General features: G+C 39.7%; 7 protein-coding genes across 7 annotated transcripts; 6 read left to right on the plus strand and 1 right to left on the minus strand.

The window, feature by feature from the left end:
• Nucleotides 1-3,504: 3,504 nt before the first annotated feature.
• Nucleotides 3,505-4,633, plus strand: BDF20DRAFT_866270 (uncharacterized protein). Its single transcript, XM_053080835.1, has 4 exons — nucleotides 3,505-3,601; nucleotides 3,685-3,800; nucleotides 3,878-3,974; nucleotides 4,038-4,633. Exons 1-4 carry the CDS (start codon nucleotides 3,545-3,547, stop codon nucleotides 4,260-4,262), a joined length of 495 nt encoding a protein of 164 aa, XP_052937549.1. The 5' UTR covers nucleotides 3,505-3,544; the 3' UTR covers nucleotides 4,263-4,633.
• Nucleotides 4,634-6,436, plus strand: BDF20DRAFT_866276 (uncharacterized protein). The gene is made up of 6 exons (XM_053080836.1): nucleotides 4,634-4,812; nucleotides 4,896-4,936; nucleotides 5,048-5,175; nucleotides 5,252-5,318; nucleotides 5,395-6,220; nucleotides 6,292-6,436. Exons 1-6 carry the CDS (start codon nucleotides 4,684-4,686, stop codon nucleotides 6,379-6,381), a joined length of 1,281 nt encoding a protein of 426 aa, XP_052937550.1. The 5' UTR covers nucleotides 4,634-4,683; the 3' UTR covers nucleotides 6,382-6,436.
• A 989-nt stretch (nucleotides 6,437-7,425) lies between these two features.
• Nucleotides 7,426-10,675, plus strand: BDF20DRAFT_817902 (uncharacterized protein; the record flags this gene model as incomplete). Its single annotated transcript, XM_053077298.1, has 9 exons — nucleotides 7,426-7,577; nucleotides 7,683-8,416; nucleotides 8,494-8,527; nucleotides 8,647-8,701; nucleotides 8,770-8,902; nucleotides 8,978-9,093; nucleotides 9,340-9,475; nucleotides 9,533-10,143; nucleotides 10,214-10,675. 9 exons carry the CDS (start codon nucleotides 7,426-7,428, stop codon nucleotides 10,673-10,675), a joined length of 2,433 nt encoding a protein of 810 aa, XP_052937551.1.
• Nucleotides 10,676-10,818: 143 nt separating this feature from the next.
• On the plus strand, nucleotides 10,819-11,546 carry BDF20DRAFT_464771 (uncharacterized protein). The gene is made up of 3 exons (XM_053075515.1): nucleotides 10,819-10,941; nucleotides 11,017-11,282; nucleotides 11,361-11,546. The coding sequence occupies exons 1-3, from the start codon at nucleotides 10,901-10,903 to the stop codon at nucleotides 11,399-11,401; spliced, it is 348 nt and encodes a 115-aa protein (XP_052937552.1). The 5' UTR covers nucleotides 10,819-10,900; the 3' UTR covers nucleotides 11,402-11,546.
• A 1,886-nt stretch (nucleotides 11,547-13,432) lies between these two features.
• On the minus strand, nucleotides 13,433-14,606 carry BDF20DRAFT_866287 (uncharacterized protein; the record flags this gene model as incomplete). The annotated part of the gene is made up of 1 exon (XM_053080837.1): nucleotides 13,433-14,606. A coding segment is annotated over exon 1 (625 nt), but the record flags the coding sequence as incomplete, so codon positions are not given.
• On the plus strand, nucleotides 14,341-16,219 carry BDF20DRAFT_818253 (kinase-like domain-containing protein; the record flags this gene model as incomplete). Its single annotated transcript, XM_053077339.1, has 6 exons — nucleotides 14,341-14,828; nucleotides 14,909-14,990; nucleotides 15,076-15,331; nucleotides 15,400-15,778; nucleotides 15,855-15,989; nucleotides 16,060-16,219. The coding sequence occupies 6 exons, from the start codon at nucleotides 14,341-14,343 to the stop codon at nucleotides 16,217-16,219; spliced, it is 1,500 nt and encodes a 499-aa protein (XP_052937554.1).
• A 393-nt stretch (nucleotides 16,220-16,612) lies between these two features.
• On the plus strand, nucleotides 16,613-19,509 carry BDF20DRAFT_834963 (aconitate hydratase; the record flags this gene model as incomplete). Its single annotated transcript, XM_053078792.1, has 6 exons — nucleotides 16,613-16,648; nucleotides 16,764-17,010; nucleotides 17,129-17,443; nucleotides 17,546-18,312; nucleotides 18,418-18,534; nucleotides 18,631-19,509. 6 exons carry the CDS (start codon nucleotides 16,613-16,615, stop codon nucleotides 19,507-19,509), a joined length of 2,361 nt encoding a protein of 786 aa, XP_052937555.1.
• Between the last annotated feature and the right edge of the window lie 1,570 nt (nucleotides 19,510-21,079).

Here is a 21,079-nt window from a genome sequence, read left to right on the forward strand (position 1 = left end):
AGTTGTCTTTTTTTTTTGTATTTTCTAAGCAGAGAAATGGACCAGTTGGACCGGTTGGACCGGTTGGACCAGTTGTCTTTTTTTTTGTATTTTCTAAGCAGAGAAATGGACCAGTTGGACCGGTTGGACCGGTTGGACCAGTTGTCTTTTTTTTTGTATTTTCTAAGCAGAGAAATGGACCGGTTGGACCAGTTGTCTTTTTTTATATTTTCTAAGCAGTGAAATGGACCAGTTGGACCGGTTGGACCAGTTGTCTTTTTTTTTTGTATTTTCTAAGCAGAGAAATGGACCAGTTGGACCGGTTGGACCGGTTGGACCAGTTGTCTTTTTTTTTGTATTTTCTAAGCAGAGAAATGGACCAGTTGGACCGGTTGGACCAGTTGTCTTTTTTTTTTGTATTTTCTAAGCAGAGAAATGGACCGGTTGGACCAGTTGTCTTTTTTTATATTTTCTAAGCAGTGAAATGGACCAGTTGGACCGGTTGGACCAGTTGTCTTTTTTTTTTGTATTTTCTAAGCAGAGAAATGGACCAGTTGGACCGGTTGGACCGGTTGGACCAGTTGTCTTTTTTTTTGTATTTTCTAAGCAGAGAAATGGACCAGTTGGACCGGTTGGACCGGTTGGACCAGTTGTCTTTTTTTTTGTATTTTCTAAGCAGAGAAATGGACCGGTTGGACCAGTTGTCTTTTTTTATATTTTCTAAGCAGTGAAATGGACCAGTTGGACCGGTTGGACCAGTTGTCTTTTTTTTTTGTATTTTCTAAGCAGAGAAATGGACCAGTTGGACCGGTTGGACCGGTTGGACCAGTTGTCTTTTTTTTTGTATTTTCTAAGCAGAGAAATGGACCAGTTGGACCGGTTGGACCAGTTGTCTTTTTTTTTTGTATTTTCTAAGCAGAGAAATGGACCGGTTGGACCAGTTGTCTTTTTTTATATTTTCTAAGCAGTGAAATGGACCAGTTGGACCGGTTGGACCAGTTGTCTTTTTTTTTTGTATTTTCTAAGCAGAGAAATGGACCAGTTGGACCGGTTGGACCGGTTGGACCAGTTGTCTTTTTTTTGTATTTTCTAAGCAGAGAAATGGACCAGTTGGACCGGTTGGACCGGTTGGACCAGTTGTCTTTTTTTTTGTATTTTCTAAGCAGAGAAATGGACCAGTTGGACCGGTTGGACCGGTTGTCTTTTTTTTTGTATTTTCTAAGCAGAGAAATGGACCGGTTGGACCGGTTGGACCGGTTGGACCAGTTGTCTTTTTTTTTGTATTTTCTAAGCAGAGAAATGGACCGGTTGGACCAGTTGTCTTTTTTTATATTTTCTAAGCAGTGAAATGGACCAGTTGGACCGGTTGGACCAGTTGTCTTTTTTTTTTGTATTTTCTAAGCAGAGAAATGGACCAGTTGGACCGGTTGGACCGGTTGGACCAGTTGTCTTTTTTTTTTTGTATTTTCTAAGCAGAGAAATGGACCAGTTGGACCGGTTGGACCGGTTGGACCAGTTGTCTTTTTTTTGTATTTTCTAAGCAGAGAAATGGACCAGTTGGACCGGTTGGACCAGTTGTCTTTTTTTTTTGTATTTTCTAAGCAGAGAAATGGACCAGTTGGACCGGTTGGACCGGTTGGACCAGTTGTCTTTTTTTTTGTATTTTCTAAGCAGAGAAATGGACCGGTTGGACCAGTTGTCTTTTTTTATATTTTCTAAGCAGTGAAATGGACCAGTTGGACCGGTTGGACCAGTTGTCTTTTTTTTTTGTATTTTCTAAGCAGAGAAATGGACCAGTTGGACCGGTTGGACCGGTTGGACCAGTTGTCTTTTTTTTTTGTATTTTCTAAGCAGAGAAATGGACCAGTTGGACCGGTTGGACCGGTTGGACCAGTTGTCTTTTTTTTTTGTATTTTCTAAGCAGAGAAATGGACCAGTTGGACCGGTTGGACCGGTTGGACCAGTTGTCTTTTTTTTTTGTATTTTCTAAGCAGAGAAATGGACCAGTTGGACCGGTTGGACCGGTTGGACCAGTTGTCTTTTTTTTTTGTATTTTCTAAGCAGAGAAATGGACCGGTTGGACCAGTTGTCTTTTTTTATATTTTCTAAGCAGTGAAATGGACCGGTTGACTTTTTTTATTATTTTCTAAGCAGTGTTATACATATAAAACTTCCCATGAATCTCAATATTTTATAAGTAAATGTATTTTGTATGCATTCAGAACTAGAAACTCTTAAACTTAAGAAAAAGTGCCATTTTCATCGAGGCCCAAAGCGACGCCTCGCTCAATTAATTACTTATAATTTGATTGCCAGCACCCTCGCATTTTGTTGGTACTTGGTCGTTTTGTAAAATTACGAAACAACGGACGCAAAAAGTGAGACGGATGGGGTTAAAACGCCAACAGCTTGACTTACACGTGAACCTGATTTATGATGAGGGCAGAAAATCCAACAAATGCCATGGAAACCGAAAAATGTATCAACAATGATCACGTTCAAGCGATCAGTTATAATCACCTAAGAATTCTTTGTCAGTAAAGGAAGAATTGGACGAGGAGATTCAAGAAATAAGAACCAAAAGTTCAAGATGGTGAGTCAATGGAGCTGCTGGTGTTGGCTTCCAAAAAGAACCGTGTCTTTGTAGTCGAAGCTGGCTTCAATACGCAACTTATGAGAGGCCGTACGTGGTCCAAATGCGAAACATACTCTACTGTTAAAGTATAATTCAAAAAGAAGCCAATATTAGTTCGATTGGCCGGAATTGCGCAGCGGTAATTGATTTCTCAAGTGTACAACCACTGAATGTAAGTAATTCTATTAAGGTCGAACAGCAATACCAACAACAGCCTAGGACGGAAAAGAGAAAGGCTGACATCCAAGGACTTCCAAAAATGCCAATTAAAGGCACCACTTCCTATCATTACCTGAAATTTATGGAGGGTATAATGGACATGTTGGACAAACTAGACTTGAGAAAGGCCATTTTATTGTAATGAATAATTGCAGAATTCAGCATGCGTAGTTCGTTATCGATACTATCAACAAACGCAGCTACAAGCTGCTGTTCATGCCCCCATACTCACCATTTTGAAAAACAATTGAAGAATGCTGGGCAAAATCAAAGCGAGCATTAAAGAGACCCTTCAGAAAGGTGATGAGCTTTCTTCTCGTATCAATGAAGCAGTTGAAACAGCTATATCGGGTGATTGTCATGGATGCGTTAAATAGACACGTTGAAAGCTTCTGGGAGAAATGCTTACAGGACAGAGCAGGCCTACGATAAACGATAGCGCTATTCCAAAATAATTATCTCATTCACACATATTGACGTCTAGAATCATACAAGATCTACAATAAAAACCCTACATAGTCTAAAATAAAGGTTTATCGTCCATTTCTTCAAATATTTTAATTTTAAAATAACGAATAATAAATGCTTGGCTCGAACGTCTGCTTTTGTACTGATGTGGAACGGTCACGGCAGCCAAAGAATCAGACAGTTTAAATTTTCTCTCGACTTTTTTAGTTGCTGCAGTATCCCACATACAACAGATTGCAAATTATGACTCCAGCTAAAAAAGAAGCAAAGAAGCCTTCAAGCAGGCTACTAAATATGAAGGTAGAAAATTTACACATGGAAGCTGTTTGAGCACTTACATAAAGTTGATCTGTACGATTAACCAAAGAACAATGATCGATTAGTTCATGCAAAGAAGCTTAGAAAAGGAAATGAGGGAAAATTTGGAAAAGGAGAAGAAACGTATTGCTTCTGAGTCAGAGTGGGTGTTGGATAATAAGTTGATTGATACACAGAAACCGTAAATATTAAAACTATTTTCAAGAAGAAGAGTATATTTCATGAATGAATTCTCATTAATTTTATGATATGGTACAGTAAGATACAGATTCAATACGAAACAAGTTATTTACCATTTATACAAAATTCAGTAGCAGCTCGAAGATCATTTAAAGAATTTAACAAGACAGTAGAGGTGCGTTAGATGACTTTTCTATCTACAAATTTATCATTTATTTATACCTTTGCGCGCTTATAGGCAAGAGAACAAGAAGAAGAGCAGGAGCAACGATTGGCGCGAGAGGAAAATGTCGAAAAATATTCACAGATGACAGATCGAGAATTTGGTAACGAAATGCAAACAATCAGAAAGTTATCAAAAAACCAGCTCAAGAATAACCGTAAAAGAGCAAGAGCTGCGATGAAAGAATCTTCAGAAAAACGAGCAAAACCAGCAGATACCGGGTTCATTAAACCAGAATGATAACCAAGCAGTTTTATTAGGACTCTGGGAAGTTGTAAATCAGGGCCCCTTCCGCATGTACATATATAAATATGGGAATTTATCCTGTTTTAAAAGCTTAGAATATCATTTTCTGATTTAATAGCATCATAAATCAAATTTACAAAGTAACATCAACAAAAGAATCTGAAGCCGAATATGTCATATCAAAGGAAAATACGCTGATTGAGAGCGTGTGTTTTAACGATTGTACGTTGTTTCGCCTTGTGTTAAGTCGTTTGATACAGTAAACCAGTGCTTGCATGATTTTCGTCTCGCGAAAGCTTATCTGTGACCAGCTTACTCAAAATTAAAAAGTTCAATAATTTTGGATTAAGCTGACGTGTTATTGCCTTTCGTACTTTATCTTACTTTTAATCCTTTCCGACCTCTATAAAAGCTAATGGACCTCGTTGCACGTAAAAAACTGAACCTGGATGTTCTGAAACGGCACGATCCCAACATCTGTGACATTCTCGATCAATCAGCCCATGCCGTTGTCTACAAATTTGACATAGACAAAGCCAGTTGGGTAATATATTGAATATTTCTGGCTGAGGTCTTTCCAAAAGGGAAGGATGATAGCTGATATGAATAATTATCTACCATAAAAAGGAAAAATTAGGATACGAAGGTGTCATTTTCTTAACACAAGGGTAAAGAAAACGCAACACTATCTTTCATTATTCTTATTTTACGCAGCGGTATCGGCTATGCTTACACAGTCTTCTTTTTTCCTTCATTTGAACTATCCATCTGAACAATAGCAAAAGCGCACCTTATTTTGGTTTATATATTTTGAATCGACTTTCGATAGAAAACTTCTCGTTGCAATTGACGGATTTTGAAGAAATTAATCTGACAGATGAGTTTATCATTTATCAAACAAATGAAGGTAAAATAGAATTCAAAGTGACATTTCGCAAATGTACCGAACTCAATTACTCATACCGAATTTTGAAAAAAAAAAGGTGAAGCTTGTGCGCTATGGTTATTTGAAAAGAGAGACCGGGAACGAATCTTGTCAAAAATATTAAAGTAGGTTCAACGTAAGAGCAGTTGCTGCTAAGAAGCAGTGTGGTCCACACGTATTAACCAATTATGAAAAAAAAAGGCTACATGAAGGTATAAAGGCTCTACCATCAACTCAAGTTAAACCAGTTGAGCGAAGAGTGGATATACTACAAATGCTACAGAAAGCAAGCAACAATCCAAGCACTGTAAACAATAACAACAATGCTGGAAATGAGCTGTTTAAGATGTTAGTTAATGGCAGGGCACCACAGCAACAGCAACCACAACAGAAACAACAACCCACCAACATGCCTGTACCTCAATTCAATGCTTCTCCAGTCATTGGACGTTCTCCGGCTACAGCGATGAATAACAAATTACAAGAACTATTTAATAACGCAAATAACAATTCTGCTTCCGTAACAACTACAACGACACCTAGAATGAACCACAATAATGACATTGCAGTGATAGAAAAAAATCTTGAGAATATCAAAATGAGCAATAGTAATGATTTGAATCAACAGCAACAACAGCAGCGAAGAGCTATAACGAATGGAGAGTTAACGAAACCATTTTATCCACCTTTTATGAATCCTCCTACAACTGTGTCTACAGCTTCAAATTTGAATATTAGTGCCCCCACTATCAATAAAACACCCATCACATCACCGAACCATAGAAATACTGGCTCTTTGCTACAAGCACTTCATGGAGGGCTGCCACATCCTCCACAACATCCAGCAGCACTTTCATCGCAGCCACACCTACCAACGCCACCACCCCCTCCTATGCCGCCCATGGGCTTACCATTATTACCACAGCAAGTGATAGGTTTGATGAGACCAGAAATAGGCAGACGTTTTGCAGGCAGACCATTGTTATCCAAACCAGAGTTTATTCAACAATTACTGAATATGATTCAGGTAAAAAGACTTGAAGCCTGTGTGTAACTAAAGGACAAAAGTACTAACAAATTGTGGCTGTTATCATATAGTGCGATCCTACTTTTTTTGAAATTCTTTATGAAAGTTATAAGGCACAAATGGTATCCGCTCCTCCTCCTCCTCCTCCTCCTATCCAGTAAACATATACGAGAAGAAAGATTTATGCTGTGTACGAACAAATTGAGAATAAAGGACGAAAAGTCTAACTTGTTGTATTGTTGCAATAGACAGGTTTAGAGCTTTGCTAAACACAAATTGAATGTTTGTATTATTCATGCAAAATGCTCCGTTACTATGTTACTAGAATCTGTGCAATGATAGCAGCACGTTATCTCAACCGACGCTGTTAAGGATACATTAAGTATAATTATGAGCCTGACCCGGTTTTTGCCGTGCTTAACATTATAACTTTGTCAAGTGTGATTGATGGCTTCAATTTGTCAAAGTATCATAAACTAATGCCTAATGAATTGAAATTCCGCTACTCAGATTTTGTTGTGTATCATTAGCGTGCTTTTACTGCCTGCATTGTCGTTTATACTTTTTTGAAAGCTATGTCTACTGCAGTTCCTGCTTTACCACCTCGCTCTGCTACTGTTGCAGGTACAACAAACACAATTATTCAATCTTTAAAAGACTGTCCTTGTTATACCCCTGCGGCCCTATTACAACATCTCGAGAAAATCGTCATCACCACCAATGATCATCGTCACAAATTTACATGCTTCGGACGGATTACAACGAACGGCCAAGATACAAGTATTGAACAAAAGTCAAGTTTGCCACAACAGCAACAACATGATGCTGTACAGCTGATAGACATAGTGCCAGCAACGGATGACCTAACTGAGATTACGCCTTTCGTTTCTTTTTCAGATAACATTGAGAACGGTTCAAACAACACTACAATCACGACTCGCTTTATATGTCATATTTGTCATACTTGGCTTCTGCTGACCACCACTACTCAGAATAATTGCACAGAGGAGGTCGAAAATAGGAAGCCCTGTTTAGGACTTGATTATCCTTGTCACCATTATCATTCAAAGGCACTTGAAAGTAGCTATGAGTGCTGTGGCTGTAACTATACTGTATCAGTCGAATGGAAAGAACCAATTATCTCAACAACAATTTTGAAAGTATTGGAAGCGACACGTAAAAAGTCTACATCTTTTGCTGAAATGATGCAGCAGCAACAAGGAGAGAAAAAGCCCACATTAGTCACTACCTTTGCAACTTTATTGATTTATTTGAAGGATCTATTATCAGACGTTAAACGGAATATCAATTCTAATAATCCTCACTTTTTGGCACGCATCGGTTTTGATCAGACCAGGTAGAGCTTGAGTCCTTTTCTTTCAAAACTGTACATACAATGGATAAAATGACCTAAATGCTCTCTTTTATGAATTGTATCTAACATACACTGATGGATACAAAGTCAGGCTCTGTTAGAATGTATTGGATACATATTAAATGAGGAGCAATATTTCATCCCTCCTGCTGTTGAAACTATCGCCGAAAAAGATAGGCTACAACAAATCCAGCAAGAACTTATGCTATCATTAAACTCGCTTCGCCAAGAATTAGGCGTGACAACCGTACCTAAATCAAAAGGTGAGGAAGGATTGCAGTTCAACGACAATGTCATATACGAAGAATTGGGCGTTGTCGCATCGCTTGAGCATGAAAAAGCAATGAACCAGAGTGATGACTATATCAACGATGCGTACGCTTATTTTGGCTTGACTTCCGGCGCTTCTGACAGTCTGGTGACGTGGGCATATGAAAAGTTACTGAATGAAACAACAATATTAGTGGATGATTACGAAGCTATGGATAATCTAGTCAAAATTGCCAACCACCGAAGTCATTCAGATGCTTTACAAGCACTGGTTGCTTGTGAGCGTAGCAAAGGCAGGATTGGTCACAATGATGTGGGCGACGCATATGCTTATTTCGGTATCACAGCCGATACTGCTGAGGATGTAGAGTTGATAAAGGGACTTTATCGCATTAAAATGGGAGATGAGCCTGCAGAAAAAAACACGCATCAAGAAAAGCTAAAAATTATTGCTATTGCTAGAAATAGCTTTGATTTATTACAGTTTTTAAAACGAGAAAAAGGCATCACAGCTTCAAGTGATGGCCCTGCTATAGAAAGTTTGACGGGAGGTAAGAGGGGACTCTTATTAAATTCAAACAAGAATGAAGTTGTTTTAAGAAACTGACGCGTTCCATACGCAACGTAGTTCCTTCATCTATGATCAATCAGCAAGTGAAAACGTACGTTATCCTTATTCAAACCTTTTCTATTTATCGACGCACACGCACATATGAACATGTCTTTTAACTTTAATTTCTTTTTCTTCTGAATGGGACATTCGACACTTTTCATTTGATAGACCTGTTGGACTGAACAACATAGGGAATACTTGCTACTTTAATAGTTTATTGCAGGTATATATCATAACAATCAAAAAGTGTTATTGTGAAAGATACTAACACCCTGTTGTCAACGTAAACAGTATTATAACGCAATTATACCTTTTCGCGAAACCATCATCAACAATGAGGAACATATCGAAAGTGAAAATAGTGAGCTTAAGCGAATTGGCAATATCGTTGTGGATCAATTGGAAATACGCCGCGCAAAAAAGTGTAAGTTTGTTTGTCTTCTTAGACTGGAGGTTATCTTTCCACTCCCTGCTAATACTATATTGTCTCGTTCTGAAGTTGTTGGGTTGTTGAGAGAATTGTTTCTGAACCTACAGCATACCAATGAGAAAGCAATTTCTCCACAATATGACTTAGCTTATATGGCCTTGTTGAATGAGAAGGAGGAAGAAGAAGTTGATGAGAAAGCAGATAGCGACGTTATAATGGCAGATAATGACACTATAGAGTCATCAACAAATATTGCAGAGGACGAGGCCCGCGATGATTCGGGAAATAATAATAACGTTGTAGACGGTGTTAATAAGGTTGAATCAACTGTTGAGAAGCCTGCAACATTTTTAGCAATGGCCAAGAATGTGAATCTTGAGGAACCAGTTATAGTTGAGAGGGAAATGATGAACAATGATGCACAGGAACAGCAAAAACAACAACTACAACAACCAGAACAATTACAGCAGTCTACTCCGATAATGGATGAAAGGTTACCGGACGAATTACCACCAAGCTATGAAGAGAGTGAAGCTAATCGTTCTGTATCAGTATCAGAGTTAACAGGTCAAAAAATGTTGGTAAACAATACTCCAATAGCAGTTGACAGTGTTATCACTTCAGCCACAACGAAAGAAGTAAAAAAAGTGAAGCCTAGTGTCGACTCCATGCTATTTGGTAGACAACAAGATGTCACAGAATGTATGAGCAACGTCATGTATCTTGTCGAAGCAGCCTTGAAACCTTTGTCCAAAACAGATGAAGGAGAGCAGATAGATGATATGGTGCGCCAGCTTTTCTATGGCAAAGCTCGTCAAATTCTAACATATCATGACGAAGTCGCCAATAAGACCGTCACCAAAGAAATGGAAGAAGACTTTTCCCATGTTATTGTGGATGCATCCGAACAAAAAAATTTGTATGATGGATTAGATGAGTATTTTTTTGCAGATAAAGTGGAAAATTATCAAGGAGGACGAGATGCTTTGAGGGAAGTGACTGTAAAACTGTTCCCTCCCATCTTCCAAATTCTTGTGCAGCGCGTGCAGTTTGATAGGGCTACAGCCAATGTTTACAAGTCGAATGAATTCATTCAGTTTGATAAAGTGATTTACCTTGATCGTTATGCTGATAAAAACTTCGAACTTTTAAAGGATAAGAGATTGCAAGTGAGTCAGTGGAGAGCAGAATTAGAAAAAAACAAAAAGCTTGTTAATAAATATACCAAATTCAAGGTGAGTGTTTATGCTAAAACTATATATACGAAGAATAGAAAATTAACTGCTTGGATTGCTCTTTTCGAAGAATTCCAAATTATCTGTACCTGAATTATTGGAAACAACACATCAAATATTGAAAGATTTATCAGTAGGAGATAATTCTCGCAGCAAAGAAGAGTTGGAAAAAGCATTGAACATATTAGAGAGAGAAAAAAATTATACTCGACAAAAGATGGTTGAAAGTACAAAAAAGATAAAGGATTTGGAGGAGAAAATCAAGCATCAGTATGATGATTGCCAAGGAATGGCCTATAAATTGCATGCAGTATTTATTCATCAAGGCCAGGCAAGCTACGGGCATTATTGGATCTATATTCTTGATCATAAAGAAGATCAATGGTGGAGATACAACGATTCACAAGTGACGAAGGTGCAAGAACAAGAAGTGGTCCGTGATACGACGGGCTCAACAGCAAATGCATACTTCTTGGTCTACATTGAAGCAGATAAGGTGAATGAGCTTGTAGAAACTGTCATTCCTAAATAAACGATCTACAATTGCTCTATTGTCTGTAACTGTGTATGGGAATTATACCTACGAGGAATGGTGAGAAGAAGTTCTTTTATTATGATTGTTACTGAGTTCTAATAGTATTAGTAGTGCAACAGCGATAATGCAGCTTACTTAAAAGTGTTATAACCGGTTTTTTTTTTCAATTTTTTCTTTTCTTTCTTCTTCATTTTCATTAACATCAATATTTTTTAATATAATATGAGTCAACAACCACCTCCACCTATGCTTCCACCTGGATGGTACGTTTAACTTCTTTTTGTTTTTTATAATTAAAATTGCTAGTATTTTGACTATACCAATGTCTTCTATCAAAGGATTGCTATTTGGGATGAAACAAATCAACGTTATTATTATGCAGAAGAAGCATCGGGACGAACACAATGGGAACTGCCCACAGGCACATCCACTTCCTCACCTCCGACAAATACCCGAGCCGGAGGAGAAGCAGCAAGTTATAATAGTGCCAGTGGTTATCCACCTCAACAACAACAATATTCGCCTTACCCTAATGCACAGACAGCTACAACAGCAACAGCTGACGGGGCTGTTGACGAAAGAGGAATGGGAAAGATGTTTACGGGTATAAATAATATGGAATTCTTTTCTTGGCACTTTGTTAGATTCTTACTTTTTTCAACTGTGCATTTACTCTGATTAGGTGTAGCTGGTGGCGCCTTAGCAGGATCTTTATTAGGGTAAATTAAGTTTCAGCGACAATCAAAATTACCATCATTGATAAAGTATTATAATAGATATGCAGCAGGGAAACTTGGTGGCCACAACAATAATGTAAGCTGAAGATTGTGCTGTGTATAATAACGTATATATCCATCAGCTGAGCGGCTAATTTTTACTGTAGCATCAAAATAACCATTATTATCGTCCTCCACCACCTCCATTGGGAGGCTTCGGCCAATTCTTCGGCGGCGGAGGCGGCGGAGGCGGCGCTCACGGATTGATTAGCTCATTTTTACCGGGAGGTGGTGGCCATGGAGGTCATCACGGCGGAGGGGGAGGCTATGGTGGATGGGGTCCTTTTGGTGGTGGTGGTGGTGGTAATGGTAACCATCACGGCGGCGGAGGTCACCATGGTGGTGGTGGTGGTGGTGGCGGATGGGGTCCATTTGGTGGTGGTGGTGGTGGTAGCCATCACGGCGGCGGAGGTCACCATGGTGGAGGAGGAGGAGGTGGTGGTGGATATGGCTTCGGTAAGCAATTATATCATTTTACCGATTAACAATAAAATATTCCTCGTATTCACTGCTTTCATTATAGGTCCTTTTGGAAAGTGGTAGAGATAACAATAAATACCTCTTGCTTAGAGTTTAATGCTCTGTGTTGGTACTTTTTAGCGAACGTCAGTTTGCTCTACAACGTCTCGTAATGGCAATACTTCGCTTTGCATTTACCCCATTGTAAGAGTTTTTATCTATATGAATGGAGTTGGTCATAAATGACAATAATAAAATGGGTGTTAAATTAGCCTACCGTATGATGACTGTTAGATCATTCCCAGTTGATTATTGCTCTGGACACTAACATAAAGATACATAGTTATTGTGTGATTGTTTCTATAAGAACAAATGTGATAATTCACGATTACAGCGAAAAGGAAAAAAAGTGGTAAACTTAGTCGCGGCTATGTGTTTTAAAAATTTCGAAAAATCAATAAAAATACTGCTTATCATCATCATTCTGTTCTTAAATATAAGATGTGATTTAAAACAAGCTTTGTGCTAATGTCTTATATGCCACATTATGAATAGTTCAAAAAGAGCTGATTTAAAAAAAGACTATAAAAACCATATTTCTCTTCTCTTTTTGCTTACTGTTCTGATTTGCAGCGTCTCTTTATGGCTAAAAGAATTAAATAGCGCTACAATAGCCTTGAATAAAGAGAATACATCGGATCAAGTAGTTTATATTTTATTTCTGCACTTTTATTTGCTTTTGTCAACTTTGTCAAGTATACACTATGGGTAAAATGAGAAAAGTGAAGCTTCTTTACTCTGAGATTAGATTTGTTAATATGTGAGCTTTTAATTGCGGGACAAATATGTAAATGGTTATACTTATTTACCAGGGACTTGGCTTGTGCTTCTCAGTAAAGTTGCTCCTTCGTTCCAAAGCAATTTATAGGGTAGCATATGCAGTTTTATTTTGCATTATAAGTACTAAAGTCATAAACGGGAGGAAGGAGGCTTTTGGTTACGGGCATGGTTCTCCCTCTATGTGAAGTGGCCTTAGTGAGGTTCAAACAACACAAGCAATATAGGCATCTTTGCGTTCCAACGATCGTCATATAATGTATACAGCGCTTAGAAGACAGGAAGAGAAGAGATAGAAAAGAGCATGGTTTTCGGTAAGATGAACACTTGTTGTCTGGTTCGTATGTGAGACATCACGCTTTAAAACATTCTTTCTTTAAAGTTAGCCTGTTCCTAGCGAAATACATAAAAATATAGCTTTTCTTTGATTTGAATAAAACAATCATTAATATAATTACTACTGCGTTATTATGTATATCATGCTTTCTAGTGAGGATATGCTTTATTGGTACAACTTTCATTATTTATTCGATCAATAATTAAGGCTATAGTCGTGAAATTCTTTAAGTGTTGATTTTTATGATTTTATTTTTTTGTAAAGTTGAAAGACGCGCCAAATCCCGCTTTTGCCACTTTCCCTTTTCAAAAAAATTACATAACCTTTTTTTTTTTTTTTTTTGTACATTATACAATATTAAGCAAACCCTTTTTCCAACATATAAACAGGAGAAAACAAAAAAAAAAGAGAGAAAGAAAAAAAAAGAATTTGTCTTATTTTGCATACCATTTTCATATTCGTATTTATATATTGAACTCTTCTTTTTCCAATTGTACAATTATTATTCCCCATTTTTCTTCAATTACTTACTTTATTGATTTCCCTGTCAAATTATGGATGATCGAAACTATACAAGATCGAGAGATAGCAGATCTATAGAACGGAAACCCGATAGACGAGGAATATCTAATGCGGAGAAAAGAAGCAGAGACGAACACTATAGTCGACCAAGCAGCAAGGACGATGAACGTTATTACCATCACAGTAGCAGCAGCAGTCATCGAGACAAAAGAAGGAATTACGGGTACGATCATCACAGCAGTAGCAGTGGCAGTAGTAGACATCGGTATGATAGAGAAAGCAGTAGTAGATATAGCGATAGAAGTCGAGACAGAAGTCGAGAGAGAAGCCGTGATAGAAGCCGGGACCGCAATAGAAGTCCAGAGGATTACCGCGATAGATGGTCCAAAGTGTCTTCGAGACGACCAAAGAGTAGAGAAAGAGACTTGACATTGGACAACAAGGGTAGTCATGGTCATCATACTAGCAGTACTATGAGTAATAGCAGAAGAGATTATCGCGATCAGGGTTATTACCGACGACCAGAGCGTGAAACTGACAGCAATGATGCCATACCGACTGGACCAAAAGCCGATGTGCTTAGTAAACACACAGCTGCAGCAACAGAAACAACACAAACGGCTTCTGCTGCTCATGAGGAACAAGATCGACTACCTACAGCACCAGCGGCGTATTATCAGCAGCAGCAACCGAACGATGCAAACAACAGCTATTATCAGCAATACCAACAAATGGACCCTCAACAACAGGCAGCTGCTTCTGCTGCATGGAGTAGTTTTTATGGTTATACAGTGACGGATTATAACACTACTTATGGTACAAATTATACACAAGAAGAATACCAACAATACATCCAGCAATATTATCAAACTCAACACCAAGATCCGAATAATTATTACAGCTATTATGATTCAGCTTACTATCAGCAAGCGCAACAACAAGCTATACCCCAGAATACTACAACATCAACAACAACAACAACAACAACAACAACAACTGCTAATGCAGCAGCCACTTCAGTAATAGATCATCCAACTATCACTCATACCACCACGCCTGCTATCAACACTGTAAACACATCGTTAGCATCAGCAACAACGTCATCCAAGGGGAAAGACAGTGATAAAGTCTTGAAAGAAATAGGATACCCATACCAAACTCAAGAAGACCCTTCTATTTTGTATGAAAAGATCGGACAGGTTGGAGAAGGGACTTATGGGTAAGATGATTGAATAGTAGTGTGGCTTGAGCTACGACAAAGATAGATATTGAAAAAAACAATGAATTTCTTTTTTATAGCAAGGTATATAAGGCACGCAATTGTAAGACAGGGAGCTTGATGGCATTGAAACGTATTCGAATGGAATCTAAAAAAGATGGTGTAAGTTACCTCATGCATGAACAAAAGAGCAAAAATGTATATTTTCGATATCCAGATTGCATTAAAAAAAAAGGGTATTTTATAGTTCCCTATCACTGCTATGAGAGAAATTAAACTTTTACAAAAATTGAAACATGAACGTATTGTGGAATTACAAGAAGTGATGGTAGCAAAAGGTTCAGTCTATATGGTATTGGAATACATGGATCACGATCTCTCAGGCATTCTGGGGCATCCAGAATTTAAATTTGAGCCTGAGCATACAAAATCATTAGTAAAGCAAATGCTGGAGGGTTTGGCTTATCTACATGACATGGGAATACTCCACAGAGACATAAAAGGTAACAAAGAGAGAAAGAGTAGACATGGCACTGCTTGTGTACTTAGTCAAGTTTTTTTGCACATGTAGGATCGAATTTGTTACTGAATAATGAGGGAGAATTAAAAATTGCAGATTTTGGCTTGGCAAGAGTATTTGAAAAAAGCAGAAGTCATGATTACACCAATCGAGTGATTACCTTATGGTATAGGCCACCTGAACTCTTATTAGGCGCTACTGCCTATGGACCTGCTGTTGATATTTGGAGCGTTGGATGTATCATGCTAGAATTCTTTACAGGAAGAGCTATTTTCAACGGTACAGATGAAGTCAGTCAACTAGAATGCATTTATAAAATTATGGGAACACCCACAGAAGAGAACTGGCCCACAGTGAGATCTTTGCCGTGGTTTGAAATGGTGCGACCGAATAAAACCTATGAATCGAAATTTAGAGATACATACGAAGCGTAAAGACGGTTTGTTTGAAGTTTCTTTCTGCTACGGATGGCGAAGCTCATGTTTCCCTCAACATTTTACGTATAGTTTACTATCGCCTGGTGCGTTAGAATTGGCAGAAGCTTTATTATCATTAGATCCCATCAAGAGACCCACGGCAGCAGATGCACTCAATTTCAAATATTTCAAAGAAGAAGGCCCCAAGCCTATAAAGCCTGCAAAGTAAGTCAACATCCACTTTCATCCGCACAGAGACAGTTTTAAGAATAACTAAAATTGTATATTTTGGCAGTTTATTAAGCGTACAAGGTGATTGGCATGAGTTTGAATCCAAACAGCGAAGGAGACAAAAGAATTCTTCCTCGAATATACCATATAAACCTCACAATCATGTTGGTCATAAGCAGAGATCAGCAGCAAGCTCATCTAATGCACGTCCTGCTCCTCATTGATGGGATGATCCAATTGATTAAATAAAAAAAAAAAAAAAGTCGTTTTGGGAACAAGTGAGCCTGTCGTTTTTTCTTTGTGCCACCATTGTCTGTCTCTCTCTCTCTTTCTCTCCACAGACAGTTTTCGTATTTTGCCCTGAAATTCAAATCTCCGGTGACTTTCCTAAAACAGGTAATAGATGTAAGATCATCTTCCCTTTTGCCCTTTCAAATCACTTACTTGTCAAGAGCAATATCATTGAACAAAAAAAAAAAAAGTTAAAACCTACTCTTCTTATATTTTCGAACCGTTCTTTCCTATTCAAAACTCATCTTTATTGAACAGCCCCCCCCCCTCCCCACTCTCTCGTTTTTTTCTCCAACTGTTGATATTCGACTTCTAAGAACGACAGGATGATAACCACTTTTTTAAGTCAGCATAGCCGTAGGGTAAGCTATCAACCAAGGGACAAAGAACAGAGTAGAAAGTCGAATGCAGTTCATAACGAAAGTCCCATGTCTTTCTCTCTTTTTTGCGAAATGATCGTTTGATCTACGTATATAGACCACCTACAATGCTATTCGTTGGACGACCAAGCGATCGTTTGCCCATATCAGCAATCCTGTTGTTGAAAAGGATTGTTCCTCCATCACACCTCCTTATGCCAAACTAGCCAAAAATCTGGATTTGGTCAAACGTGTTTTGGACAATCGACCCTTGACATTGGCAGAAAAGGTCGTTTATTCTCACTTGACCCATCCTGAAGAGACGGTACCCGTTCGTGGAGAAACCTATTTGAAAATCTCACCAGGTAAATTGACATTGTGCTATTTTATGGATGCTCTATGAGAACCCTAGGGAGATCGAGAGAGAGAAAGAAAGAAAGTAGAGACCCTTAACTTTTATTTTTCTGTGACGTGTCATGATAGATCGTGTGGCTATGCAAGATGCTTCAGCACAAATGGCCCTTTTACAGTTCATGCTCTCGGGCATGTCTACCACTGCTGTACCAAGTAGTATTCACTGTGATCATTTGATTGCAGCCAACGAAGGAGCGGATAAAGATGTGAGTCAATCAAAGATAACCAACAAGGAGATCTTTGACTTTTTGGAAAGTGCAGCCAAGAAATATGGTATTGCGTTTTGGAAGCCAGGAAGTGGTATTATTCATCAAATTGTATTGGAAAATTATGCTGCTCCTGGTGGTTTGATGCTTGGCACCGACAGTCATACGCCCAATGCAGGTAACATTTTTTTTTTTAAAAAAAAAAAAAAGAGAAAGAGAGAGAGGCAGGCTTCAACTTTTTTTTTTTTTTCGCCTCCATCATGGACTCTTTTTTTTGTAGGCGGTTTGGGTATGATTGCTATTGGTGTGGGTGGCGCGGACGCGGTAGATGCTATGGCCAATATTCCTTGGGAATTGAAAGCGCCCAATATCATTGGTGTGAAACTGACAGGACGATTGAGCCCCTGGGCCAGCCCCAAAGACGTGATTCTCAAACTAGCAGGGCTTTTAACAGTACGTGGAGGCACGGGTCATATTGTGGAATACTTTGGCGAGGGTGTTCAGACGCTTTCATGTACGGGTATGGCGACGATGTGTAATATGGGGGCTGAAGTAGGCGCCACGACCTCGATCTTTCCTTACACGGGTCGTATGCGCTCCTATTTGGACGCGACAGGCCGTCATGCGGTGGGCCAAGCAGCCGATCAGCACGCCTCTTTCCTCCAAGCGGACGCCGGCGCTCACTACGACCGCGTCATCGAGATCAACTTGTCCGATGTAGAACCTCATATCAACGGACCGTTCACACCTGACTTGAGCACGCCCTTGAGCAAATTCAAGGATTTGGTTTTGGAGAACGGATGGAAAGACGAAGTGAGTGCTTCCTTGATTGGCAGCTGCACCAATTCATCTTATCAGGACATGTCCCGTGCGGCTTCTGTGGCCAAACAAGCGAGTGATGCAGGTGTGCCCATCAAGGCACCATTTTTAGTCACTCCGGGTTCGGAACAAGTGCGTGCCACCATTGAACGTGATGGACAACAACACGTCTTTGAAAGTGTGGGAGGCCAAGTGTTGGCCAATGCTTGTGGACCTTGTATTGGTCAGGTAAGAATATCCATCCATGATGTGCGTGTGTGGGGGGGGGGGAGGGCGGAAACATAGCATCACCATGCCAACTCTCCTTGTTTCTTTTTTTTTTTTTTTTTTCAGTGGAAACGGTCAGAAAAGAAAGGCAAAGAGAATGCGATTTTGACCTCCTTTAATCGTAACTTCCGTAGCCGAAATGATGGTAATGCGCAAACCATGAATTTCTTGGCTGCTCCTGAGGTAAAAAATTTAGGATTGAAAAAGAAGAACGATCGAGAAAACAGTATGGGGGGGTTTTTTTTTTGACTCTATCATTTTTTGCAATGAATGATATAGATTGTCACGGCCATGGCTTTTTCAGGCAAGTTAACGTTTAATCCCATGGTGGACAGTTTAAAAGATAAGGATGGCAATGACTTCCGTTTCCAGCCTCCCACGGGCGATGATCTTCCTCAACACGGATTTGAAGCAGGCAGAAAGACCTATGAGCCACCCTCACCGACACCGACGCCTGACGCTTCGGTTCAAATTACGATTGATCCCCAGTCCAAACGACTTCAAGCGTTAGAGCCGTTCAATGCATGGAACGGTGAAGAATTCAAGAATATTCGGGTGCTCGTGAAAGTGAAGGGAAAATGTACGACGGATCACATCTCAGCGGCGGGACCCTGGCTCAAATACAAAGGGCATTTGGAAAACATTGCTGAAAATACCCTGATTGGCGCTTTGAATGCGGATAATGACAAAGTCAACGTGGTGCGCGATGTGACAACGAACCAAGACGACACGATTCCTGAAGTCGCCAAATCCTACAAGCGCCAACAGATCGAATGGACGGTGGTAGCCGACCACAACTATGGCGAAGGTTCGGCTCGTGAGCATGCCGCTTTGCAAGTACGTTACCTCGGGAGTCCATTGATTATTTCACGCTCTTTTGCTCGTATTCACGAAACCAATCTGAAAAAGCAAGGGGTGATTCCTTTGACGTTCAAGAACGAGGCTGACTATCAAAAGATCAACGGAGGGGATGTGATTGATACGGAAGGATTGAAGCATTTGGCGCCGGGTTCACCTGTGACATTGGTTGTCACCAAGCCGGATGGTACTCGCGTGCGTATTGAGGCTGTTCATACTCTGAGTGACGATCAAATTCAGTGGATTCGTGAAGGTTCAGCGTTGAACCTTATCAAGAAGAAAGTCTCTGCCCAACTCTAAAGTTATCTTTCATGTACTCAACATAAGATTATTTTTTTCTACCTATTTTATTGATAGAATATACCTTGATGCAAAAAAAGAATGAATTAAAAGTACTTTCTTGCTTTCGTAACATGTACGTCAACAACAATGAACGACGACCGTAACATGCTGCCTGTGATCGGGGTGTCATGGATCCATCTATTTTGTGACGGTAACATAGACTTGATAACTTGTTTTCCATTATACGACCATGACTAGCCAATCGGTTGGTGGTGTTAATTTAAAGAATAAATGATTGTGACAAGGTAACATGAGTCACTGTGGATGAGTATCCCTATTGAAATAGATATAATAGAGGACCGTAAAATGGTAGCGTCGATGGGAGGAGCAGCTATCGTGCTTGATAGTGAAAAAAGCCGAGGGTAGCTGGACGGTATAGGAATAAGCTATGGTATCCCTTTTTCGTTGGTTTCAAGTCCGATAGAATGCCATAAAAAGGATGCCTGCTTTGATCCAAGCTGCTACCATTTTAGTGTAACGCAGCACCAACATAAGCAGCCACCACCGTCAGAAAACGTGTCTGTGCAACAGCAAAAGCAGCAGCGGCGAATGGACGCCATTCATGCATTCAACAGAAAGAAAAAAACGACGTTTTTGTGAATCACAAGCAAGAAGAAAAGAGCAGAGAAAGCAGCATCAAAGAGAAAAGATAGAGTTTGAGCAAGTGTTATAAAAATGACAACACGAGATGGAAAGGAGGATGGAAGAGTTGAATTAAGCCAGGCAGCAGTGTCTTGAAAACGAACAAGAGGCCAAGCAGTCTACTCATGGGGGGGGCGGGGAAAGTGAGCGTACTTCTCCACGTCTTGATCCCTGGGTCGCTGCACCGGTCTTTTCAGCAAGTGATGAAGGAAGAACAAGACAAAGGAACCAGGTACACAGAGAAAAGATCTGCAAGATGTGAAAGCTCGTATGACATTGATTCATTTCTCAAAAAGTCAATGCACTCGTTTTAGAAAAAGAGGAACTCCGCAGACGGCTCATTCAAACCGAGAAAAGAGTAACTGAGCAGCAGGCACAAGAAGGGACATCAACGCAAGTGGACAGCCCATTCAATGTCGGCTCTCCAACGTACATTAGCGGAACGCAATGATGAAATAGCTGAATGAAAACAAGACATGTCCCATTTGAAAAAAAGTCGAATGAGCCAACAACTCAAAGATCATGAAACGCGTTTGGCACCATCGAGTGAATGGCTCGCGTGGGAGATTTAAAATCTCGATTAAAAATGACATAGCAAAAAGAAATGGATACCTATCCATTGCCCAAATGTCCAGAGAGATCCGTAACCTATCAGGACGCATGGTGGAGCTTGAAGCGGAATGATCATTCGTCCTGGGCGACGACGAAGCAGCAGAAAAACAGGAACGCACGGCGAACGACAGAGACCATGCGGATCGAATGAATAGCCTGAGACGGCCACTGGACCCACCTACCCCCACGACAATCCTACAAATGCTTTATGACTGGTACACGTGTTGCGGAGGAAAGAAAGAGAAAGGACGATGAAAGAACAGGCTCTTTTACA

Source organism: Mycotypha africana (genome assembly GCF_025528875.1).
Source record: "Mycotypha africana strain NRRL 2978 chromosome Unknown BDF20scaffold_4, whole genome shotgun sequence".
NCBI lineage: Eukaryota > Fungi > Mucoromycota > Mucoromycetes > Mucorales > Mycotyphaceae > Mycotypha > Mycotypha africana.